Below are 27861 nucleotides of genomic sequence, written 5' to 3'. Positions count from 1 at the left end.
TGTTCCTTTGTTGTCTTTTTAGGATATTACATGTGGAAAAAAAAAAAAAACGTTTTAATAAAAGTGTTGAATATCAATGGCCTTCAGACTCCCTGTTCCTTCTATGAAGTATACATGCTGTCACTCTGGGGACTTCTTGGGGGGGGGGGGCGGGCGAAACACATACTTGTTCTGATAATGGCAAGTGTCCTGCTGACCTTTACCCATCCTGTATTAGTACAATGATCACAGTACAAACACAAGTGCAGTTGGCACCCCCCAATCAGAAGAGACAAACTAGTCTCCACAAAGGAACACTCAAAAAAAAAAAACAACCACCCACACTGGTAATGAAAATCTCAAACAACCGAACCTGAAATCAGGGTCATAAGACAGCTGTGGCCCCCAACCACACTGACATTTTTCCCCCTTCATGAGACATGTTCACATCTAGTTACACATTCTCTTAACATTACACTTCCCTGGGGACCCATCCTTTTCGCTGTTTATATGAATGGATTGTAAGCAGGAATAAATTTCCATGCTGCAGCTTTCTGTCTCTTTAGTTCTTTTGTTTTTATTGACAATATTTGTAAATTCCTCCTTTTATTATTATTATGTTTTATTTCTGTTTCCTTTTCCCCTGGGATGGCAGGGGTAACAGAAATCACAGCAATTAAATCATTCTGATGCAGGAGAAAGTAGGTTCCAGATACAAATACTGCCCAGTTCAAATAATGTTGCCCAGCCGATGATCTGGGATATTTTCAGGGCTAAACACCTCTCAAATCAAATCAAATTATGGTGCTCAGAGCCTCACCAACCACTAAGGTCATCTCATGGCTATAAACACCTGACAAAAATCAAAACTGGTGACAAAGCTCACAAATATTAGGGCTGAAAAACTGTAAATACTGATCCCAATGAAGTACTGGGGGAAAAAACAACAGAAAAAAATCCCAGAAAAGAAAATTAGTCACATAAATAAAATGCCTACATGGACATATGTTGGATCAAGTGATTCTCATTCAGTACTAATTTCTCCTCGCTGTTTATTAATGTATCTGAAAACCTGAAACGTCTATTTTTGAAAAAGTTATGTTTTCAGTGCAGAGATGGGTCAGTAACAAGTTTCACTGAAGAAATAAAGTATATTAGTATTCAGTGCAGAGACTGGTCAGTAACAAACTTCACTGAAGAAATAAAGTATATTAGTTTTCAGTGCAGAGATGGGTCAGTAACAAGTTTCACTGAAGAAATAAAGTATAATAGTTTTCAGTGCAGTGGTGGGTCAGTAACAAGTTTCACTGAAGAAATAAAGTTTATTAGTTTTCAGTGCAGAGATTGGTCAGTAACAAGTTTCACTGAAGAAATAAAGTATATTAGTTTTCAGTACAGAGATTGGTCAGTAACAAGTTTCACTGAAGAAATGAAGTATATTAGTTTTCAGTGCAGAGATGGGTCAGTAACAAGTTTCACTGAAGAAATAAAGTATATTAGTTTTCAGTGCAGAGATTGGTCAGTAACAAATAAAGTATATTGGTTTTCAGTGCAATGGGTCAGTAACACGTTTTACTGAAGAAATAAAGTATATTAGTTTTCAGTGCAGAGATGGGTCAGTAACAAGTTTCACTGAAGAAATAAAGTATAATAGTTTTCAGTGCACTGGTGGGTCAGTAACAAGTTTTACTGAAGAAATAAAGTACATTAGTTTTGAGTGCAGTGGTGGGTCAGAAACAACTTTTATTGACGAAATAAATGTTTACCATTGAAAAAAAAGAAAAAAAAAAGAAAAAAAAAAGAAAAAAAGGAGTCACTGAAGAAATAATCTGTTCACAAGCCACTGTGAAATGAGCAGAGATCAATGTCAATCATTGACATCGCAGTCAATAAATCAACCTCTTCAAATGAAATACTCTTTTCCAAGACCAACAATCTGAGCATGGCACAGCCGTTTCTTTTTTTTCCTGTTTAGACAGGACCACCAGATCCAAATAGTAAGATTCTTCAGGGAACAGTGTACGATGAAAGGTACGAGAAAGGTACAAATCAAGACAAAACAAAACGAGAACCATGTAAGATGGCATGGTTGTACCTCAGAACCATTGAGGTGCTTGCGCCAAGGACAAAACTGGCCACAGAACAAGTCAGCTTTCAGACACACATTTTGTGACATCATTGTTGCTCATAGCCCATGTGACCTCATAGGGCCATGTACACATTTAGTGATCCATCATCTGTCAATGAGCACTTCACATGCAACTGGACAATAGTTTAAATTTAACTGCATTAATCTAACAACACATCAAATGCTTTTTTTCTTTTTTCATCATCTTTTGCCCTATCATGAACACCATACAGGCTGCAGAATACTATAACAGGCCATAGACAAACACTGTTAACTGTAAGTACAATATAACCATGTAATCATCTTTTCCTTCAGTTGAAGCAGAGACACAGACTTATGTTGTGACAAAATGACTAAGCACAAACAAGGACAACACTATCAGACTGATGCACAAAAAAAACAACTGACAAGGCAGAAATGCTGTCATGTCACCACAAGTGGAGATAGGTTCATTCAGCATACATGTTTGAAGGTCACAGAAAAAACACACCAGTTTTCTGAGAATTCTTGGCACCACTCTAAAGACCAACTGTGATCAATCCACAGAACCAAACCCGTCCTTCACTGCCTTGGGATTCTGTTTGTGCTAAACTTCCCCTGAATGAGGTCTCTCTGTGTCATGCACGTTTATCGGTGGATCTGGAGAATCTGAACCTTGATCCCAAAGCTTAAAAACAGTTATCAAAAATCCTCTCCCACAGTTGTTCACTTCATCTGACCAGTTTCATTCTCCATCTATTCAACCTAACCTCCTTCACCATAACTCATGCGAGGAAATTAAAAGCGTGAGTTAAATGCAGTTTATGACAGATACACATAAAGAGTTTCATTTTCTTTTTCTACATTAAGTCCCTTGCTCACTGGGTACTGTTTTTAAACTGCTGTCAAACCTTTCTTTTTTTTTTTTTTTCAAAAACATACACAAGACCCTTTGCCAGATGTAAGGTACTGGGTAGGGGTGAGGGGAGGGATGAGGGAGTGTGAACATGCGAGAGAAAGTGAGAGAGAGTAAATGTGTGTGTGTGTGTGTGTGTGTGTGTGTGTGTGTGTTATAGCTTACTAAAGTCACCAGCTACAGCTAAAAACTTAAACTGGTAAGAAGATGCACTGCACCAGTACTGCCAGTACCACTGTCCATATATATTAATGTAAACTTGTCTCATCTGTCACAAAATGACGTGCTCTGAGAACACTTTATAAAATGATAAAAATGCAGTCAGTCTATAATACAAGAGAAAACACAACACATAGCTGTATGTAATAAGTATTTACAAATATACATGCATTGTTTATATCACTGATTCACACAGATCATGACAGAATACGAAGTGAATGACACAAATTATTAAAAAAAAATTTAAAAAAAAAAAGGAGAAAATCACAGATGCCATGGTTATTGATCATTGGCCACCAGCAAGACAAAATATATATGTATATGATCCAATTTCATTCATGTTCACAATTTTCTTTGATGTGGACACGGTCTTATTTTTTGACAAAATGTGTGTGTGTGTGTGTGAATGCCTTGCGTATTTTGAGCACCCACAAAACAAACTTATCATTCGTCTGCTTTCAATGTACCAAAGTCTATATTTTCCCATCTGCAAACAGTCCTGTGCTTCGCCCAAACCCTTCTCGCCCTGTAAAAAGTATAGTTCTTCCTCGTGGTGCCAAACACACAAAATAGAACAAAACAACATAAACCAACTGATGTATGTACACACAACCTGGCTGGTAATATTACCAGGCAATCTGAACCTGTATAAAAAATCCACATCTTCAAACTCCCATGATCCATGTCACAGCTTGTTAAGGTTAAGGACTAAGGACGCATAATTATATAACGAGTACGTACATACACAAATCTTCATCCCAGATGACAACACCTAGTAACCTATCTCCTCTCCTCCACAACCCCACTTATCTATCAGATACAGATCTATCTATCTGTCTAATGAGTAGAGTATCCAATACATATACATGTCCACTACATGCTTGGTCAGCTGCAGCCATATACAGTACAGAAAAAGACAAAGATGACATCATTTGAACTTCAACGTGCACAGATTTTCAGACAATGAAGTTGTTCATTGATACCCCATACAATTTTTTTTGCATGTACTTCAGTCCCTTTAATGGTTTACTATAATCTGGAGGTGTTAACACCAAGCTGACTTGAGGACATGATCTCAGAGCCAGTAAAGATTAAAACAAATGCCACAGTACTGGATGTTTGGGGGTAATCGGTATTTCCAAGAATGGTTTAAATACAGGGAAGATACCTGGATGTCAGATTTTAGGTATGCGCTTTCGTTCGTTCGTTCTTTAGTGTAACGTCTTTTCACTGTAAGTGATATTAGACGATAAGCACTTAAAACTTCAAAAATGTTCATAACTCATCATATGATAATCAACAGTGAATATGGAGAGTTTCTCAGAAAATGCTAATTTCTAATTTTTTTCTTAAGACCGAACCACCAGTTACCCTTCAGCTGTATTTAAAAAAAAAAAAAAAAAAAAATTACACAACAGGATATCCGTAAAGTTGTTGATATCTATCATCCTCTTCATTTCGTTTTTGTCCCAGGACTTGTCCAAATATAAATTTCACACTCGCACACACATCTGGAACAGAGGAATCATATTACTGACTTTCTGTCCACACATTTTAGTCATAAATATTGCATCAGAAAAACTGGGTTAAAAAGGTAGATTGTCCATGGATATCTTAATAAACCTGTGTCTCTGAAGCAAGCAATTTTTTTTTTCTCTTGAAATTGCTCCAGTGCAGTAAAGTTGTACAATTACACAGGCCAGGGCTGCCTACAGCCCAGCCAACTGCCATGAGGCTATTCCAGGGCTGACAGGCCAGAGTTTGGTTTATGCTGACCAGCCCAGCCAACTGCCATGAGGCTATTCCAGGGCTGACAGGCCAGAGTTTGGTTTATGCTGACCAGCCCAGCCAACTGCCATGAGGCTATTCCAGGGCTGACAGGCCAGAGTCTGGTTTATGCTGACCGTTGAAACGAACACAATGGTACCGATTACCCACAGTGACTTTCTACAGGACCTCAGCCACCGTCACTGAAGAGGATGACAACAGAACCACACTGTCAAGTGCTAGAGAATCCATCGCAACAATCTGTGGGATCGATCACAACTGGGGACAGATGAGATTTTCTTGAAGCACAGTTTGAACAGGTTCACTGCGGGTATGCGGGTGCCAGTCTCACAAAGACAGCAGGACTGTCTACTCATTGTGCTGTAAAGTTCTCTGCAGTTGCTAAACAAGCAGGGATGTAACAGTCTGGTGGACTTTGGACTGCAGGACACACACTTTCTTCAGAACTAGTCTCATCAAAAGAAATTCCGTTTTAGAGAAGACATGGATTTTCAGAAGCTGCTCTTTACTTCTGCTAGTTTGTTTCATGTTCCCTTTTCTCTTTGGAGGATGGTGGGAATTGGGATGTGGGAAAATACAACAGGATAGAGACAAAAGTTTGAACCGCATACATGGAATACAAATTTGTGAAGACATTTACATGTGGTAAACTACATCCATCAATTTAGCAGATCACTCATTATTACAAACAAAATTTCACACAAGATATTTACGACATCACAATCGAAGAGTGATTAAATTGCATACTCTCAACTCACCTCACCATAAGCAAGACAGATGAATGCTACCAAAGCACAACTAGTGTAATTGTAAACAAGCTCAGAAACTGGTTAGCAAAAAAAAAAAAAAAAGTCTATCACAAACTTCAGATTCTTTACAATTTGGTTTCACATAAACTTGGCATAACAATGATCCATACTGTTAGCTGACTACAAAGATGTGTGAATCCTGCATCGTCCTTTAGGAGACAATCATGAAACAATGAAAAAGCCACACAAATGATGAGATTTTCTACTTATTTTCTGACCCAATCCCCCTCTCATTTTCCTTAGTTGGCGCCCTCACCCCAACCGAGTCCTTTCCCTCAAGTTACTGCTCCCTCTCTATTTCTTTCCTTCCTTCTTCCCTCCAGTGACCAAGGAAAGACAAGCTGACGAAGCAAAGAACACACGCCAACTCCAACCCCCCACCCACACCCCCTTTGCCCCCCAGCATATCGCAAATGAAACACAACCCCTTTCTGGATTTTTAACTGTACAGACAGACAAGCAGGCAGACAGTGAGAACAGATAGGCTAAAAGAGTCACTAAGTCCCTACAATAGAGTCCTACAATGAAAAAACACATATGACACCAATTATGACACAACACAGCCACTGAAATTCTTGGGGTCCTTGTCGGACATTGGAGTCTCTTTTTCTTTCATCGCTGGCAATGTAGGCGGCTTTTCATCAGGCTTCTTCTGAAACACACAACCACAATTCATCCTGGTTATCACACAGCAGGCACACATTCAAGGCTCAAGATTTCAAACCCCACCCCCTCTCAACACAAATGCTCCTTTTATCTACCCTTGCACACAGCCAAAATCTCTGTGAATAGGACAATTCCAACATAAAATGATTTAGAAATGAGATCCAAGTTCATGTGAGTGTGCAGCATTTTCAAGACACACATAGTGACATACTATATTTCTGGCCTATAGGGTTCAACTCGTTTACTGAAATCCTACCCCTGCTCCTAATCGGCTGTATGCACAATATATGTGTCTGGCATTTGGTGCCACCTCTAACAACCAAATATCAGACAACATATGTGGTCACAATATACAAACACAATCACACTGAATAGCAACATTTGTATGCTTCAGCCTTTCCAGTGTTCAATTCAACATTATGTTCACCATTATACTGAACTGAAACCAAATAGCATATGACACCAAATTCAAAGCCCAACATGATAGCTATGCACCCTAAAAGCAGCACCCGAGCTGGGAACAAATTCATTATTCAAAATGAGAGGAATAAGAAATGCGGACTGAAATCTTTTCAAACATGCAAAGCAAGATGGCGGCCAGGACTGAACAACCCCACAGGGTTACCTTTTCTGGTTTTGGCGGCGCTCGTGTGGTGTCAAACTTGGCGTAGGTCTCGGGGGTCCAGAGGGCATTGAGGGCCGGAGCCTGGTACTCTTCAGGACTGACCAGGCCATAGGTCGCTCTCAGCTCCAGGGCAGGAGGGTCGTAGGCCACTTTCTGGTGGTAGCTGCACAGTCACCATCTCTTTCCTTTATTCGTCCAATAACTAAATCACACACACACAACTACACATCCAATGACTGGGGCCCCCAAGCAATGATCTATCAGGGTGGTGCATGAAACAAGGAATCTCGTCATTTGAAGAAATAACATTTTCTATACCTACTGGGAACAAAAATTCACTTGCACATTCATCAGTAAACAGCAGTCTTTGCTACATAATCTCCACCCCCTTACAGAAGGTAGTTTAACTAAAACAGGTATCCATATACTTTTCTGTCATGCCTATACACATTCCTCAAGAACCATGCTGACAATACACATTCTGTGAGAACCAAACAAATAAAGAACGAAATGGACAAGTGGTCAGTGCACTGGACTTCAGTTCAGAATGTAGCCCATGGTGGAAAAAGGATGTAGCTGTTTTTAATCACGGCCAACATCTATGCAGACATGTTAATGCCTTAACTCACTCAGTACTGCCAGTTAGCTCCCCTGACTTTTCCCATAGACAACCCATTTGTATGGGTAAAAAATAAAATCGCCAAAAAAAAAAATGTTAGAATCTATGAACTGAACACTTCCAAACTGATCAGTAACATAACGAGTTAGTTGGGGACAAAATATAAATCTTCCTCCTTCCTTATGTTATCATACAGTGAGATGATGAAAGTATCTAAATTTTTTGTTCAAAATTTGCACACTGTGACTTGTAAGCAAATCCAGGAAAGCACAAAGAATACGAAACAGATTAAATTCAGAACGTTATATAGCAACTATAAGGCCCCTTCATCTAATTCTGTTGTCTGCCTTGTGACTTGAGAAGAAAATGGATCAGACGCCATTGCTGACACGCACTGTTCACGTGAACCAGTCATCGTGAAAAGAACTCTCCTGCTCGTGAGCACATCAGCAGACACTGCATTTTTTGGTTGCACTGGAGAGTGGAAAGGCCAGTTAAGATATTCTTAGCCCATAACGTCTCTATGCAAATTAGGGGCCTCTCCAAAACTATCTAAGGCCCCAAACAGGGCCCTTCATCTGAACAGTTGTAAGCAGTAGGCTCATTACAGCCCTTCTTCTAGAGTGGGCTAATCCCAATGTGCAGAAGACAAGAAAAGGAGCAAAATACATGTTAACCTTTTATTCAAAGTTTGTGTTATGTGGTTATGGAAATATGAACATGTTCAACAGTCAAAAAAACCACAAAAAAACAAAAACAACAAACAAAACAAAGCAAACTGCCTAAATGGCAGGACAAAAAAAAGGAAATTTTCTATCTAAAATTACGTTTAAATAACATACTTACCGTGACCCAATTAGTGCAGACTCCGGCAGGGGTCTGACATTCCTGTCCTGTGCAAACTACTATCCGCCTGTGCGGAGAAAACGAGAGTACTACAGCCGATAACCTCCCGCAAGTAGATAACCTCCCCTTTGTCCCCCTGGCTAGTGCCCTCTTTTGACGGCAGCCATTATGACTCCTGTTCCTGTGCTCTTCATACGGCTAAGTTTTTTTTCGTATTTTCAATCTGTCTGTCGATTCTCTGGCGTTCTTGTTTTTTGTCAAATTTTGTCTTCAACCAGGTCACATAATTATATGGTTCGATTGGGAGATCGGGCTAAAATTAAGGCGCAATCGCAATCGATTCGCGGACACTCTGGGCCTTCTATTTCTAAAAAGTCCATTCAGAACAATGGCCACATAGAGAAATGGCAGCCCATAAAAAAACCAGAAAGATGACCATCCTAAATGATGGAAGGAGATAAAAATTCTATATCACACTCACATGAGCCCGTTTTCTCGTTCACATTTCTCCAGCGTCCGACGCACCACTGGCCCCAGCTTGCGGAAGAACAGGTGATTCTGAGGTCTGGCCGTGGTGCCTGCACCTTTACAGGCGGCATACTCCTTGCACAGGAGTTCTGACTTCTCATACACTGCACACAGTATCAACCATCAGGGTGACGACAAGGTAAAGAGCAGTACCAATCTGGACAAGAAAAAAAACACACTACTCAGAAGAACAAAAGAAACTGCTCTCACTTGCTCTGGTGATTACCTCCCTTGTAAGCTGAGCCTTTTTTTGTGCTATTGAAATCCTACTATTTCATCCTCCTCTATTCATTTAAACATATATTTGAAAAGCTTTTATAACCCCCTACACCAACCCTGAGTAAAACAAAAACACAGAAATATATACCAGAAAAATATTGTTTTTGTTTCCATATCTTACTTTCCCTTCTTGGTTTGGTCTGGCACAACTAACAGCAAGAAATAATGACACAGGCAGGATTCTTTTCCAGAACACGTACTGACAATCATATCCACTGAAAACACACAAATACACAAAGAGAAAAGTTAACCCATGAAAATTCTGCTGTTTATCTTTGCTCTCTTTCTTTCAGCCTAAAACTAATGAAAGAAAAACAATGCTAAAATGATTTGATAACACTTGATTATTCAATCATTTTCCTGAAACTTACGAGGGTAATCTCAGTAGATTTACTGATTTGGTGTGTGTGAACACTGTCCACTAACTCCTTGTCAACTTGTCTCACATTCAATGAACAAAAAGTCTGAATGTGATGACTTAAAATCATCATTGTGGAGTGATGGCCTAGAGGTAACGCGTCCGCCTCGGAAGCAAGAGAATCTTAGCGCACTGGTTCGAATCACGGCTCAGCCGCCAATATTTTCTTCCCCTCCACTTGACCTTGAGTGGTGGTCAGGACGCTAGTCATTCGGATGAGACGATAAATCGAGGTTCCATGTGCAGCATGCACTTAGCGCATGTAAAAGAACCCACGGCAACAAAAGGGTTGTTCCTGGCAAAATTCTGTAGAAAAATCCACTGCGATAGGAAAAACAAATAAAACTGCACGCAGGAAAAAATACAAAAAAATGGGTGGCGCTGTAGTGTAGTGACGCGCTCTCCCTGGGGAAAGCAGCCCTAATTTCACACAGAGAAATCTGTTGTGATAAAAAGAAATACAAATACAAATGATAATAATCCAAATAATAATAATAATATAATTTATTTTCAGTCTAATATCATCATCTTTGATGAACAGACTATAAATAAATAAACGAACGAACGTGATGACTTATATTCAGCATTTTAAAACTGTCCACTGATAATACACCTTCAAAATACCTTCAAAAGTGTTAAAGTGGTGGATAGGTGGATAACTGAATTATTACTAAATCCTATTTAGCAAAGTACAGTGTGCCAGTTCAGCATTCAACCTTCAAAAATTCCCCTTTCTCCGACCTTACTTCCCTTACATACCCTTTCCTTACACTACCTTACCAGTCACTGTTCAAAAACATTGCTGTGTTCATATTTTCCAGTCCATCCTTCATTCTTTTTTTTTTTTGCTGCCCCATCATCTGCACCGTTTCAGATGCATTACTCCCATGCCGCTCATTTAGATTCCCCCATACACGGCCACACCCGGGTTCGTCCGTCGCAGTTCCAGCATCGGCAGTCCACAGGGAACCATCGATGTTAGGTCGCCAGGAGGCCACACACCAGAGGAGACCCTGCACTGCTGCCGAGTCACTTCGGTGGTGTTCAGTGGTGCCTGTTCTGTTTTAACGTACTTAGGACACCACCTACTAAGCCCCCTACTAACGACAATAATGGCTTAGTCACGAAGCCAGACTGAGTGAGCGTCCCTCCCAGAGTGGAGACCGCCACTACGTCCCTCAAACAACAGCCACCCATGAATCTGCCGACACTGACGACATTAACAGGACTCACCCAAAGTACGGAAGTGAAGGGGTATCAAAACTGAGGTCACCATGAGAGCAGGGCATGAAAGGCCACAGACTTTGAGACTATATTTTTTTTTTTATACCATCCTTCATTCTCATGAAGACAGAACCCATTTACTCAATGAGATCTCCCATCGTCTCTACAACAGACAAACTCCTTGATGGATCATCTAGCTCTAAGTTGACAAGTAAGCCTGATAACTGTCCCTTTGTCTCTGAGGTTTCATCCTATTTGCTGGCAACAGCATTGTCAAAACCTCTAGGTGTGTATTATGGTTCAAAAACATTGCTGTGTTCATATTTTCCAGTCCATCCTTCATTCTCATGAAGACAGAACCCACTTACTCAACGAGATCTCCAACCATCTCGACAACACACAAACTCCTTGATGGATCAGCTAGCTCTAAGCTGACATGTAAGCCTGATAACTGTCCCTTTTTCTTTGAGGTTTCATCCTATTTGGCTAGCAACAGCATTGTCAAAACCTCTAGGTGTGTATTATGGTTCTGCTGAGCTCCAGATATCAACCATAAATACAAGTTTTTTTTCTCATGAGCTGTACACTGGGAGGGGCGTGTTCATTTCTCACTCAGACAGCAGCAAAATGTGTTACATCAAAACTGGACTCAATTCAGGCACACGACAAACTGCAGTATGACATAACAAGACAGGCAAGGCCTTCAAGACTCACTTGTGATAAATTAAGTCCCCTAGCATTAATTACAGAGTAATTTCCCTTTTTTACTACCTCTGCACCAAAATGTTTGCAAAATAAATAAAAATTCCATGCTTAACAAAAGAAGTTCCTGTTTGAACAAAAAATGATAATAATGACTCCTCTTGTTGTTGTGTCAGAATAAGAGGTCAAAGTGCCAAGTTTAGAGAATACAAAAAATATAACAGTAAATGCAGTTTGCATATAATTAGGCTTCTTTTTTTTTATTCTTTTGTGCCCATCCCAGAGGTGCAAATGATCCAGCTTATGATAAAACAATTGCAGTAAGACATACAACATAAAGGTGATGGCTTATTATTATTGACTCACTTGTGTAAACAAAGTGAGTCTATGTTTTAACCCGGTGTTCGGTTGTCTGTGTGTGTGTGTGTGTGTGTGTGTCCGTGGTAAACTTTAACATTGACATTTTCTCTGCAAATACTTTGTCAGTTGACACCAAATTTGGCATAAAAATAGGAAAAATTCAGTTATTTTTAGTCATCTTGTTTAAAACAGTATTGCACCTCTGGGATGGGCACAAAAAATTATATGCAAACTGCATTTACTGTTATATTTATATTTTTTGTATTCTCTGAACTTGGCACTTTGATCTGATATTCGACCCAACAACAAGAGCAGTCATAATTATCATTTTTTGTTCAAACAGGAACTTCTTTTGCTAAGCATGGAAGTTTTATTTATTTTGCAAACGTTTTGGCGCAGATGGTAAAAAAGGGAAATTACTCTAATTATTGCTAGGGGACTTAATTTGCTTTAAACTGATCTTTCTCATCTTAAACATTACATTTTGAAACAAGAGAGGCAAGGCCTTCAAGACTCACTTGTGATGCTCTTTTTTAAAAAAATCCAAGCTTTTTATGTATTGAGTATAATTTCAAAATGTAATGTTTAAGATGAGAAAGATCAGTTTAAAGCAAACTAAGTCCCCTACAGAGTAATTTCCCTTATTTTAATATCTGCACCAAAACGTTTGCAATAAACAAAACTTCCATGCTTAGCAAAAGAAGTTCCTGTTTGAACAAAAAATGATAATAATGACAGATCTTTTGTTGGGTCGAATATCAGATCAAAATGCCAAGTTTAGAGAATACAAAAAATATAACAGTAAATGCATTATACTCAATACATAAAAAGCTTGGATTTTTTTTAAAAAGTGTATCACAAGTGAGTCTTGAAGGCCTTGCCTTTCTTGTTTTTTTTTAAATCAAGCTTGCTTTTACTTCAACTCTTTTGTGTGCCATTTTGTGGGATATGTTGTATGCCAAATTTTACTGTTCTGCTTGTAATCTGTGTGTATCATGGACTTCAGTTATTTTCTGTCACTGATATGATAAAGATATGTGTCTTTATGAGCGCATAACTGAAACCTGACTGAGTGACACAGGAAACGAATGATCAGCACCTAATGGCAGCTGTCAGTCAGCTCGACCCAGGCAGGCAGACTGTTGTGCTAATGACTCCATGTTTGCAAAGTATTCAAAACTTGGCCTCCAACCATGGATAGGTGCTACATCATTGTCATCATTACCATACTGTTATTCTGATTCTGATCTGACTTATCAAGTCCAACAATAGTAGACAGACTCACTTTTCACACTCTCCTGCAGGCCTCGGATGGCTTCTCCACACTTGTCCTGAGCCAGCAAAGTTTCTCCATTGTAACTGTGAGCCTGGTCACAACATCACAAAAATTACACATTATTATTTCTCACACACACACACATACAAACATTTACCACCATAAACATTGATGAACAACCTCTGTGAATAAGAGAGAACCAAAACACAATTATAACTAATTTCCTATCTAAGAGATACCCCCCCAACACCCATCCGAAAACAGCTTTCTTTTTTAGGTCTGTTCATCCAAATGTTCATGCACAATTTACATTTCCTGTGAATGTTTATACGTAAAACCAGAGACTCTGGACAGCCATGCCTGACAAAAAGTTGTGCCTGAAGATAAATGCTTTCTCTCACATGATCTAGAACCTTAATGAAATCCTGGGAAAATACATGCTCAATTCAAAGGAAAGTTATAGTGACGTATACTTTTCAATGAGTGCATCAAGGCCAAAAAATGTAAAAATTAAAAATATAAATAATTACAAATTTAAACCACTGCTGTAACAATGCCTCTTTTATGAATCTTTCACTCTTATGTTTCCTTGCAGTGACAAACATGACGTGTACAATACATACACATGCTAAATAGAAGTTGGACTTGAGCTGACAGTATTTGCGCCATTTGCCTGCAATCTTCTCATCCAGACTGGCCAGAGCATTGTCTGCAAGCAGAGTATATATAAAATTTCAGTGTCAGCTGTTCACCATGCACACTGACTTATAAAGCTGCTAAGTTTTTGCTTGGTTAATAGACAGAACAACAAAAAAGTAAGGTTTTTGCAGGCTACACTTCTTCCCCAAAAGATATGTGGCTACCCATCTGGAACACTGGTAAAAAATAAATAACGAGTGTATGTGTTTGTGTGTGTGTGTGTGTGTGTTTTCTTCAGTTTAACGTCTATTCACTATATGTGTTTTCAGACGGAAAGGAGTAAAGTAGTGTATAAAGGAAAGGGAATGCATGTGAATATTAGTGTAAAAAAAAAAAAGCAAAAAAAAAAAAGAAAAAAAAAATTCATGTTATGTATCAGAGGAAAAGTATATTATAAGAAAAAGTCTAAAGAGGTTGTGGTGTGTATTGAATGAGTTGTCATGGGAAGGAGAATATGTATATGCATATCAACAAGTACCCCATATTAACCTACAACAATGTAAATAGAAATAACAGTATTAAATATATTAAATATATATTAAATATGTGTGTGTGTGTGTGTGTGTGTGTGTGTGTGTGTTTGTGTGTGTGTGTGTTTTGGGCAGTACTGAATCACTCCAAACTGACCACAATATAAGCAGAACCCCCCATCCTCCCCAAAGAAAACCCCCCAACCGAATATGATGTATGATTTGCATAAAAATCGTGTTTGTACATTGACTGGATAAACGATACTTTTTACTCAATCAGCTTGCTCTTCAAGAATAAGTTCTTGGTGTGAAAATTTAGGATCTAGTCAAATCACATCAAATTATGGTGCTCAGAGCCTCACCGACCACTTAGGCCATTAGGATCTAGTCACAAACGCTCGTTTTACAGATTAAGTATACTTCAAAATGTGAAACATATATCACCACTTCCATGATGTATACACATATAGGCCATTAGGATCTAGTCACAAACGCTCGTTTTACAGATTAAGTATACTTCAAAATGTGAAACATATATCACCACTTCCATGATGTATACACATATAGGCCATTAGGATCTAGTCACAAACGCTTGTTTTACAGATTACGTACACTTCAAAATGTGAAACATATATCAACACTTCCATGATGTATACACATATCCATTAACTTTACTTCAAGATGCTGTTGTCACAAACTTACCACTGAAGTTGAATGGCATCTTTGATTGTCCAGATAGGAATGTTTGGAAGATGAGTTTCATTTTATAGATAGTGGAATGCCCCAAATATTCAGGAATACCAGCTCAATTTGTTTCTAGAAAGTATGCTTGTAATTTGTTTTTATCTATTCACAGAAGAAATGTAAAGCAGTAAAACGGCTTGACTGAATTTCACTATATTCATTAAACTGATTAAAGTTGTTTGAAATGTCTGTTGATCTGAATGATAAACTCTTTTTTGTGTGTGTGTTTGTTTTTTGTTGTTTTTCTTTTTTTTTGGTTTTGTTTTGGATAAAAACCACCAACTACACCTTGATATCACTTGTTCAACACTTGGTGAACTGCTAATCATGACTTTTCAGCTATGATCAAAAAACAAAAGTTGCAACTGCTGATGCCAAAAATTCATCAGAATAGACAAACACAGTCCATGAAGAGTTTTGTCCCTTCCATGATACAACAAAATGCACACACAAACACACACACATGTGCGTGTGCATGTGTGTGTGTGTTAATCCCTTTGGAAAATAAACGTATATGCATAAAAAAAGTCATCACTCCCAACACACAGTCTCACAAGTCAGCAGTTTCATGCACACACAAACATGGCAAAGGATATACTAAAAGGTCAAAAGAAAAGAAGGCTAAATACAAATAGGAAAGTAATTAAATACAGAAACATCAGTCATCACACAATAAACAATAGAAGAAATACATCCACTAAATTAATATGTACAATGTATTTCAGAGTGAGAACTGCTGAACAAAATTTATCATCATAAATTTTTAAGTGCATGCAATGTACTTTATTGAAAGCTTGAACCACCAGTTTAATTACTCATGATCAGCTGACCCCACAAAGCAAAAGCCGATCAATAAGGGGAGAAAAACGACAACAACAGAAGACGACTGGAAGTTGACAAAACACATGGTGGAATTCACACACCATGCACCAACCTGCATCAATGTACAACTGGGCTGTTTCATTAGCGAGAGCAGCCACCAGTCCACTGGAGTGCTTCAGTTCTATAGCTCTGGCGATTGTCACTGAAACAGAGGTACAAAATGTCCACAATCTTGAAGAGGAAACAGTTATTGTCACTTAAACAAAAAGGAACAAAATGTACACAATCTTTAAGAGGAATCAGTTACTGTCACTGAAACAAAAAGGAACAAAAAGTACACAATCTTAAAGAGGAAACAGTTATTGTCACTGAAACAAAAAGGGAACAAAATGTACACAATCTTCAAGAGGAAACAGTTATTGTCACTGAAACAGAGAGGAACAAAATGTACACAATCTTCAAGAGGAAACAGTTATTGTCACTGAAACAGAGAGGAACAAAATGGACACAATCTTGAAGAGGAAACAGTTATTGTCATTGAAACAGAGAGGAACAAAATGGACACAATCTTCAAGAGGAAACAGTTATTGTCACTGAAACAGAGAGGAACAAAATGGACACAATCTTCAAGAGGAAACAGTTATTGTCACTGAAACAAAGAGGGAACAAAATGTACACAATCTTCAAGAGGAAACAGTTACTGTCACTGAAACAGAGAGGAACAAAATGGACACAATCTTCAAGAGGAAACAGTTATTGTCACTGAAACAGAGAGGAACAAAATGTACACAATCTTAAAGAGGAAACAGTTATTGTCACTGAAACAGAGAGGAACAAAATGTACACAATCTTCAAGAGGAAACAGTTATTGTCACTGAAACAAAGAGGGAACAAAATGTACACAATCTTAAAGAGGAAACAGTTATTGTCACTGAAACAGAGAGGAACAAAATGTACACAATCTTAAAGAGGAAACAGTTACTGTCACTGAAACAGAGAGGAACAAAATGTACACAATCTTAAAGAGGAAACAGTTACTGTCACTGAAACAGAGAGGAACAAAATGTACACAATCTTAAAGAGGAAACAATTTGATTCAAATGACCTGTGACCCAAAAATGATTTGACAGAAGAATTTGGAGATATGTGACGCAGTACGCCAAGACCCAGCTATCATCAGAATTTATCATTTTTGACATTTATGTATTTCAGAAGTTTAAAAATAACAGATTAACATAAAAAAAAACCAAAAAAAAAAAAAAACCAACAACAAAAAAAACCAACAAACCCCAAAACAAACCCTAGAATCAATCTATCTAGTATCATAGCTTTTTTTCAATAATTTCTTCAAAGTTGGTGTTCCAGAAAAGAACAAATGGAGATATCAGCTCATGAAAAAAAACATACACTGTGATACAGTTCCCTGCTTGTATCTTTAGAACAAGAATTATCTTGAACATGTATGTGGTGTCAAAAGATTCAGAATTAAGTAAACTGTAAATTTCTATATATGAAAAAAACAAAACAAAAAAAAAAACCCATGGGGAAATTAACATTTTCTTTCTGTACTCAAAAGAAGTCAAGAATAGCAAGCTGAGGAGTAACGCCATGCCAAGAGACAGCAGTGAAATGTGACGGTGAATTCCAAAATGAGAGAAAGGCCATATTTGTGTTAGAAGAAAAAATATTTCCCATAATGCTGAACTTCAGCTTTTGATCCCAGATCGGAATGATGCTTACTAACTGCAGCAATTTAGTGTGCTGCAACATTATCAGCTGACGTAATTTCAGAAAAACCCGGAGTCAAATGCACTGAATATTGCACTTAAGTAATGAATGTATGCAGCGGTACCAACAGCTGAAAACCTTAAAAATACTACAGTTCCTGCCAGTTTTTATGTTGAAATACTTAACAGCAAATATGAGACTTCACAGATGAGAAATTTATAAATATCTTGATTCCCATTATTTTCACCCTTATGACATGTTTTTGTGCATAGCTAAGAATAGCTGGCTGTGACTTTAGCTGGGTTTTCATGGGCTGTGTCACACATATCAATGCAGATCAATCCTTGTCAATACAGCATTTTCAACTTGATATGGATAAAACTGAATCAAACTGATTTTAAATATGTACTATTTCCACTTCGTTCAAGTGTGGGTATGACCCACCATATCTAATAATAATACAGTGAACTTCAGGACAATGTTTTCCCATATTTCTTGTCCAGTTGGTCCATTTAATGATTTATAACAACCTGATTCCATCTCCACCTGTTCCTTTTTGACTCACTTGTGTAAACAAAGCGAGTCTTTGTTTTAACCCGGTGTTCGGTTGTGTGTGTGTGTGTGTGTGTGTGTGTGTCTGTGGTAAACTTTAACATTGACATTTTCTCTGCAAATACTTTGTCAGTTGACACCAAATTTGGCATAAAAATAGGAAAAATTCATTTCTTTCCAGTCATCTTCTTTAAAACAATATTGCACCTCTGGGATGGGCACAAAAAAATAAAAAAAGAAGCCTAATTATACGCAAACTGCATTTACTGTTATATTTATATATTTTGTATTCTCTAAACTTGGCACTTTGACCTCTTATTCTGACCCAACAACAAGAGGAGTCATTATTATCATTTTTTTGTTCCAACAGGAACTTCTTTTGCTAAGCATGGAATTTTTATTTATTTTGCAAACGTTTTGGTGCAGATAGTAAAAAAAGGAAATTACTCAGTAATTAATGCTAGGGGACTTAATTTATCACAAGTGAGTCTTGAAGGCCTTGTCTCTCTTGTTTTCTTTGTTCTTATTCACTTTATTGTTTGTTTTTTCTGTCATGTTGCCAGTAGAGAATCAATAATTGTGTTAAATATTCACTGTCATGCCTTGAGTATATTCATCACAACAGATGCTCAACAAAAGAAACACTGAGATCAATGAGTGTTAATTATATGCAGCTGGAAATATTAACTTAAACATTACTGCATTTGTGTAATGTTCACCAGCTATCAAACTAAAACAAATATGAATAATGACTTTTCTTGATTATGCTTGAACATGATATAACCTGTAAGCTTGTTGTTGCTCTGCTTTTTATGTACACAAGTATGGTTTCTGAATAAAAAATAATGTTTACACCATTTTCAGAATGCAATTTCTGGTCTTCTTCTTCTTCTTCTGCGTTCACTCGTATGCACATGAGTGGGCTTTTACGTGTATGACCGTTTTTACCCCACCATGTAGGCAGCCATACTCCGTTTTCGGGGGTGTGCATGCTGGGTATGTTCTTGTTTCCATAACCCACCGAACGCTGACATGGATTACAGGATCTTTAACGTGCATATTTGATCTTCTGCTTGCATATACACACGAAGGGGGTTCAGGCACTAGCAGGTCTGCACATATGTTGACCTGGGAGATCGTAAAAATCTTCATCCTTTACCCACCAGGCACCGTCACTGTGATTCGAACCCGGGACCCTCAGATTGACAGTCCAACGCTTTAACCACTCGGCTATTGCACCCGTCAAATTTCTGGTCATTTCTCCTGTCTTTTCACACACACCCCCCCCGACACACACTCCCCCAAAAAATCAGAAAAAGAAAGCAGCACACAGACTGCATCTGAAAACGTTCAACCCTATATTGTTTTGATATCTTCTAAAAAAAAAAAGGAAAGCCATCCCAGAGGACAAACTGGTCTGTGGATGGCAACATGCGGCATTGTTTTTCATATAAGTGTGGAGTGATGGCCTAGAGGTAACGCGTCCGCCTAGGAAACGAGAGAATCTGAGCGTGCTGGTTCGAATCACGGCTCAGCCACCGATATTTTCTCTCCCTCCACTAGACCTTGAGTGGTGGTCTGGATGCTAGTCATTCGGATGAGACGATAAAATGAGGTCCCGTGTGCAGCATGCACTTAGCGCACGTAAAAGAACCCACAGCAACAAAAGGATTGTTCCTGGCAAAATTCTGTAGAAAAATCCACTTCGATAGAAAAAGCAAATTAAACCGCACGCAGGAAAAAATACAAAAAAATGGGTGGCGCTGTAGTGTAGCGACGTGCTCTCCCTGGGGAGAGCAGCCCAAATTTCACACAGAGAAATCTGTCGTGATAAAAAGAAATACAAATACAAATACAAGACTACAATGCGGACAATCATTTAAGGAATACACACACACACACACACACAATCTAACTAAAAGGATTGGGGTAAAGTGAGCTGCTAGTTTGTTTGTTTTTCCGCACAGTCTGTATATGAGACACTGCTCAGCAGTATCCAGATATGCTATCGTTTTAGTTTTACCCACTAAACTTACAGCATGAATCAAAGTTACAGAAAAAACACACAGGACAGAAAATCAATTCAATGTCAAATAAACATAAATTAACACATGTATGCAGTGGGTTTCCTTCTCACCTTCCTGAGCCTCTGCTGTGCACTGCTTGATGTAAGCATCCAGAACACGTGTGTCGGTGTCAGTGCCGCTTTCAAATGAATCAATCAGCTTGGGAACCAGTTCTTCCTGGAGAGGAAAACAGCTGGCTTAGACCAAAGGCAATAGGAAATTCTTTTCTTAAATCACGTTTAACATATTTACCGTGACCAACATTCAGCGCCAGTGGGTCATGGTATAGTATGTGTAATTTAAGTTTAGTCTGCTATCAGTATTCTTAGCAAAAGTTGAACAATAACTTTATTTTGTAAATGTAATAAGAAAAGAAGGTCTTATGTCAAAGCTTGCATGTGATGTTTAAAGTTTGCTGGGATGCTCCCTTTAAACAGAGCACATAAATACATGTACCAACATCAGAAAAAAAAATCTGTGTTTCAGTTTCAGTAGCTCAAGGAGGCGTCACTGCGTTCGAACAAAGACCATATACGCTACACCACATCTGCCAAGCAGATGCCTGACCAGCAGCGTAACCCAACGCGCTTAGTCAGGCCTTGAAAAAACAAACAAAAAAAACGGGGGAATAAATAATAGATAAGCTTGCATAAATAAATAAATAAATAATAAGTATAATATAGAAAAAGGTAGTAGTAATAATATTAGTAATACTAATAAAATGATAATAATAAAACATAAATAAATAAATAAATAAGACAACAATGGTGATAAATAAGCGAATAAATGTAAAACATGAAGACACACATTCACACATACACCCACACATGCATAACAGAAATGCACCAAACATGCAGTTTCACAGATATGAAAGCACAGTCAAATACATATAAACGTACATGAGCTCCAACACACACACACACACATTACCTTGCACCTCCTCTACCCCCCTCCTCCACACACTCATTTCTAGTCTAAGTATCGCAGCTTCCAGGGCACACACACACACACACACTCACAGAGATGAACACTTACTTGTACAAGCACGTATATGAAAGCACAGTCAAATACATATAAACGTACATGAGCTCCAACACACACACACACACACACATACATTACCTTGCACCTCCTCTACCCCCTCCACACACTCATTTCTAGTCTATGTATCGCAGCTTCCACGGCACACACACACACACACACACACACACACTCACAGAGATGAACACTTACTTGTACAAGCACACACACATACGCCCATATCTCCCACCCCCAACCCCACACATGTACATACAAAGATATATATATATATATATACGTTCCAATATCCTGTTGCTCCCACAGTGTAGGCATGCATACACTCACATACCTCATCCTCTACCCCACCTCCCCCCGCACTCCCACCTCCCCTCACACACACACACACACACGTACACATCTCTCTCCTGACACTTGTGTACACTTTCACTCTCGCGCATTCACAAACGCACTCAAAAGCACAGACCCACACATACACACACATACACACACGCACAGAGGCTGCCACTGACTGGCCGCAAGAGGGATGGGAAAAGATCTCTGATGCCAAGAACGTGGCGTCTAGTGTGTTGCTCAGTCTATTGTATTTGGAAAGGCCCACAGAGACTCTGTTCCGTTTGGAAGAAATTTGCGCAATGTTGGTTTGGAAATGATGCCGATATTTGTTTGATTTGCAAAGCATCGTGCTCTGAATGAAACAACAGAAAAGAGAGAAACAAATATATTCGCTTATACAACAAAATCAGAGGCTAAGTAGATTTTTCTGCACAAAAAAAGAACCAAAGTCTACATCCAATTAAGAAAATACATCTGCAGAAAGTTGACCAAATCTCATGGTGATACTCTGTATGACAATGGTACAGCATGCTCTCCCATGAAAGCACTTATTTTTAGGACATCAATACCAGGAAGTGTCAATTCAAAAAGACAATACTTAGCCTTAACAGTGCTCGATTCAACAGGGTTAAGTCCACCATTGTATCAAATTCAAACCAAATCACTTATTACCCCAAATTTCAAATGAACGTGATCACAATTCCCCCTTAGGCCATGAAAAATGAGCAGTACCTGAACTGGGGATAAATTTAAAGTGCAAAAGTCAAGTGGCTAAAAACAAACTGGTGGACAGGACTAGATTCTGATCCAGTTTTCCAAAGATGAAATCACTGCTCAGAAAACATCATCCAGCATCAGCAGAGCCATTTTGCATCAGACATTATGGAGAAGTTTCACTTTACGGCAGACTTGGCTTAATGGATGTGTGTGATTTTATGCATGTTCAAAACTTTTTTTTCTTGAAATTCAGGGGGTGCACCTTATGCACTGTAGCACCTTCTTGGCCAAAAAGTACAGTACATATGTAAATGCTCATATCATGCAAGTGTAAAAACATGTAAAGATAGAGACACACGGTCATCCTCATACATACTCACACCCACAAATATACTTGTGTGTTTGCTTGCTCGCTTTCTCCAACACACTCAGACACATATTTGGAATATACCAATAAGTATGGATCCCAATATATATTTTTTGAAGGAGTTGACACACAAATTTTTTACCAAAGCATTTTGAGAGCACAACAAATAAATACCAGCAAAAGCCTGGCGGAGGATGAAATCTGCTTACTTTCACATACTTGAAGAGTCCAGCTGCGGTCCGTAAGCACTTGTGCACTGCCTTTGCTTCTTCCATGTCAGGTCTACAGTCACAAACAGGGCAACAGGATGCAGATTCTTCAAACTATGCAAACAACAATCTTGTTAAAATAACTAGATTCCCCCACCACCCTCCCCTGAATAAAAAAAAAATTAAAAGAACAGGTGAGAAACAAATTCACTTGTATGGTGTTACGTGGGGTGGAGGGTGTATGTGCATGTGCATGCATGTGTTGTGTGGATTGTGCATCTTGTGTGTGTGTATTGTAATGTGTGTGTGTGTGTGTTGTATTACGTAAGACATGTGTGGGCATGCCTGTGTAAACTGCTTAGCGCCAGGACCTATTTACACATCCCCTAAAATGCTTTACTATTTGCTGAGGGCGAAGAAATACATCCGTGTAACCTCACAAGTATTTTTTTTTCAATTTCTAATTTAAAGTTGCTGTGTCCCAATAGGCACCAACAAGAAAACTTGATATGTATCCATTATTATCCGTGAGGGTCATTCAAGGATGCTACTTGAATTATCCTTATCAGAAAATTGGACCACACTTTCAAAATGGTGAAATTCTGATCTCCATGGTCAACAGATGTGCAGACCTGTGAGTGCCTGAATGCCCTTTGTGTGTATATGCATGCAGAAGATCAAATGTGCACGTTAAAGATCCTGTAATCCATGAAAGCTTTCAATGGGTTACGAAAAAAAGAATACACCTAGCACTCACATCCTGTTCCCTCACCCACAACTGAAAACAGAGTATGACTGCCTATACGGCTGGGGTAAAAACCATCATACACTTAAAAGCCCATTCATGCAATCGAGGGAATGTAGGAGTCACAGCCCACGAACAAAGAAGAAGAAGAAAAATGGCAAACAATGAACCACAACCTGGCCCTACTGGCTCAAAACAACAGAATGTTGCAATAAAACTTTTTGAGATCTTGTCACTCAAGATGTTGCAAAAGCTTTACAAGTCATTGAAAATTAGATGACAGTGACTTTAGTGCCATGTGTGGCAAAATCTAGTCAAACGGTGGTTCGCTTGGCAAGAATTAAAGTGAGAGAGAGGAATTGCAGAGAGTGGTGAGGGTAGGAGTAGTTGTAGAGGTAAAAAATGGAAAGGGCAGAACTGGTGTGTGTGTGTGAGCGTGTGGGTGTGGTTGTGCATGTGTCTAATGAGGTATGTGTGCACACTCGTCTCTACACAGACACTGGTCCGAGAATGTGTTTGAGCATGTGCATCAAGAGACCACGAGAAGGAGACTGGTGACACATGGGGGAGGAAAGAGGGATTAAGAGACAGCCCACAAGTGAAATCACAACAGGCAGGTAGACTGGCAGAGAGAAAGTGGGACATGCAGAGAAAGGTAACCCACTCTTCCTTGGCAGCCAGTTTTGCAGCGTGCTTCGTGTACCAGAGAGCCAGGTTGACAGCCATGGACACATGTTCGTACACAGCATCATGTGCCTCTCTGAAAAAAAAAAATCCCCAGGTGATTAACACATGATATTACGCTTCTTTAAATGCCATTAAGTTTAGCAAAAATTCATGAAAATGCAAGGTAAAAAACAAAACAAAAAATAAAAACATCAACTACTCTTCTGTAAGTACTAAGTGCCACTAAAGTTTGGCAAAAATTAATGAAAAAACACAAAAAAAAACAACAAACACCAACCAACTTACAGATCATTACAAATACCTACATGTAACTGTACTGGCAAACTTTTAAACTATCTAGCAGTGTTACCTGCTTTTTGTTAAGCATTACTCATAAGCAGAATAACCATAATGTCCACGGGAACATGATGCCAAACATGGTTTTATCAGAAGAATCTTTTGATGTATAATAATTGCTTACTTTTATGTACTGATTCATGTTCTTGCAGATCTCAGATTGAATAGTTTGTAGCTCTCTAGATGATTAACTTCCAGTTATCCTATGGCTCTATGCTGAACTCGGTCCTTATGCACTACTTCATGTAAACAAATAACCATACATCAACTCACACTGCTGTGGCACCAGTCAGGGTACTGCTCCATTTGAAGCCAATAACTTTGCGCAGCTTGTTCTCGGATTCTTGGGGATCAATCTGGCTGTACAGGCCTTGAATTAGTGCAAAGTATTCGTTGGCTGTGCGCTCCATTGCCTCCACAGAGTGATTGGGGTCTGTTAGCATTTCCAGTAGTTTGTTCCGATTGGTCCGCATGTCGCTACAAACATATTTTGAACTAAAACTGTAAAAGTACTTTCAGTGAGTGACTCAGTGAGTTTTGATAGCTTCTGAATTTGCTGGTTATATCTTTTATTGTATACTATTCATGATTGTGTGCTATGACTTGTGTGTGTGTGCTTGTGTGTATTGTGGGTGTGGGTGTGGGTGTGTGGAGGGTGGGATGAATAATATTTAATGTTTGGTATCTTGTGTTCAATTTTTCCTTTTTTGATATCTGCATATGTAAATTTTCAAGATTTGGCATAAATGCTCATAATAATGATAATAATAATAATATAGCAAACATAAAAATAAATAGAGATATGATTTTTTTAAGAAATTCAAACAAGGTAAGAACAACAGAAGTCAATGATACTTCTAGCAAACATCCAACTTTGTAGAAATCATTTCAGTCACTAACTGACTGAGCGAGTCAGATGCAGATTCCCTTGGCAGTACTGTCAGCTGCAACATGATGAAAAGTGTGTATCCTGGGTCTTAGTAGTGGGAGATATGCTAGGCTAGACACTAAGACAGTGGGGGATAATTCAGGTATCAACAGTTCAGATCTTAACCCTTTGAGCCCTGAGTTCCTCAGCAATTTTAACCCTTCTGCCTGAGCTCCTGAGCCAAAATTTGCAAATAACTGGTATTTAATGTGTCATGGCAGATACAAAAAGAGTGCCCTGACCACCATTTTACCGATGGAAGAGAAAAATGACATAATGCCTAGCCACCGGTTGAGCGGTGCGTAAACACTTGTGTCGTGTTTTGCTATTGGTTGACTTATATTGAAATCAATCTTTTTTATCCAAAGCACATGCACAAAACACAGTGAAAAGGCACGGCCATGTTGGTACTACGTTCACTGACGTCAGAATATTACGGTTTTTCTGATTGGCTCTTGAATATAAGTCAACCAGTAGCAAAACACGACACAAGTGTTTACGCACGCTCAACCAGTGGCTAGACATTATGTCATTTTTCTCTACCACAGGTAAAGCAGTGGTCAGGGCTCAAAGGGTTAAATATCGACCTGCCAAGTTAATTTTGGGAAGGCAATTCATGCTAACAAAATCATTTTGTATTCTGACCAGCAATTTAGTGGATACATGTATTGTTGTAGTGATAGACTAGAACAGCATCAAGAAAAAAATATAACAAAAAACCTTTCCTTCCAAAAGAGAAAAAAAAAGCAACACGCACAAGAAAACTAACTTAGATAACTGAGCATGTTACAAGTTTTATATACAGGTGCAAGAGGCATTAAGACCCAGCTAAAAACATAAACAATCATTCTCTTTTCTCAGTCATATAAGTTGGTCACTGCTTCAAAGCAGACTCTAAGTGTAGCCCAAATGACTGGACTAATCATTCTGGCATGGCCAGAAAATGCAGGAGGAAAGAGGTGGTGGTCTACATTAAGACTAAACTGGGCTGATTTAGTCAAAGTAATCAAGTATTTGCCCAGAGATTTCTTTTGTAAAATATGAATGGGGTAATGGGGGTAGCTAGTGTCAGTCCAGCTTCAAATGGAACAACTGATCTATGAAGAAATAATTCAGGAGACTATATATTTTCAATATATTATGAGTGAATGACATGGATCTGTTTAGATTTTTTAAAAGACTGTCCTGTCTTATTCTTATTCCACCTTGATTGCACAGTTTTAAAACAAAAAAAGCTCAAGTGAATAGGTGTGTAAATGTGCACACATGCATCCTTGCATGAGAGAAAAAGCAAGAGAGAGAGAGAGAGAGAGAGAGAGAGAGAGAGAAAGCGAGAGAGAGAGAGAGAGAGAGAGAGAGAGAGAGAGAGAGAGAGATGTTTTACAAAAACTTTGCTATTTCTTCTTCACTAATTAAAAATAAAAGTGGTACTCATATATTCCTGATGTTGGTTCATTTCAGCATAGTATTATTGTTATTCATGTACAACACAAACATTTTCTATCTGGAATAACCGACATGATGATCATTCACCCTTTCCTACGGCTTAAAGAAAAGTCGAAAATATGAGTCAACATGCTGGGACATTCCGACGTTGTATTTATAATTTACAGACTTTCCAGTTCCACTCATTATCTCATCGACTTGCACCTGTTGCAATCTTTATTTAGTCAACTGTGTCCATGTGTTATTGGTTACTGTTATACAGTCGAGACAAACATAAACCGGTAATCCAATATTGACTTCATCTTCCTTATTTTGCATAGCTGGACTGAAAAATAAACTTTTTGTTATTGTCCCGGACTGACAACAGTGTGAAGTGTTCAAAACTCTGCTGATAGCAGACGACTCAAATGACAGCGTTATTATTACTCACGAACAATGCAGAATGTAATAAAGAAACACTTCCTGTGTATACCTAAACAGTTTCCTCGATACATCATTTGTTGAAACTCCATGTAATTCAAATGTGGCAGGGGCTGTAGCCTTTAACGGGTTGCGATGAAACCAGTACGCCATGATTATGTTGACAAACGACTTCACGGAAGTCGAATAA

At 38.6% G+C, this 27861-nt stretch overlaps 1 protein-coding gene and 1 long non-coding RNA gene across 2 annotated transcripts; one reads left to right on the top strand and one right to left on the bottom strand.

Annotated features, from left to right (window-relative positions):
- The first annotated feature begins 157 nt into the window (after nt 1–157).
- LOC143280883 (uncharacterized) lies at nt 158–5935 on the top strand. The gene is made up of 2 exons (XR_013055066.1): nt 158–5038; nt 5103–5935. It is a non-coding gene; the product is annotated as an uncharacterized LOC143280883 (long non-coding RNA).
- On the bottom strand, nt 3354–27861 carry LOC143280882 (BRO1 domain-containing protein BROX-like). Its single transcript, XM_076585629.1, has 11 exons — nt 27724–27861; nt 25151–25354; nt 24519–24614; nt 23110–23182; nt 20514–20619; nt 16209–16298; nt 13985–14070; nt 13371–13452; nt 9056–9206; nt 7110–7272; nt 3354–6470 (listed from the first exon to the last, which is right to left on the bottom strand). Exons 1-11 carry the CDS (start codon nt 27822–27824, stop codon nt 6366–6368), a joined length of 1257 nt encoding a protein of 418 aa, XP_076441744.1. The 5' UTR covers nt 27825–27861; the 3' UTR covers nt 3354–6365.

This window comes from Babylonia areolata, chromosome 4, assembly GCF_041734735.1.
Source record: "Babylonia areolata isolate BAREFJ2019XMU chromosome 4, ASM4173473v1, whole genome shotgun sequence".
Taxonomy (NCBI): domain Eukaryota; kingdom Metazoa; phylum Mollusca; class Gastropoda; order Neogastropoda; family Buccinidae; genus Babylonia; species Babylonia areolata.
The sequence above is the reverse complement of the archived record's forward strand: the minus strand, read 5'-3'. Positions and strand labels throughout refer to the sequence as shown.

What these genes read in the sequence shown, in the direction of transcription:
- LOC143280882 (XM_076585629.1), bottom strand. Translation starts at nt 27,824, where the DNA reads ATGGCGTACTGGTTTCATCGCAACCCGTTAAAGGCTACAGCCCCTGCC. An exon ending in CCAACTTCTATTTAGCATGT is followed by an intron (nt 13,453 to 13,984) that starts GTATGTATTGTA and finishes TGTTGTGACCAG; the next exon opens with GCTCACAGTTACAATGGAGA. An exon ending in CCTGCAGGAGAGTGTGAAAA is followed by an intron (nt 9,207 to 13,370) that starts GTGAGTCTGTCT and finishes TACTGTGTGCAG; the next exon opens with TGTATGAGAAGTCAGAACTC.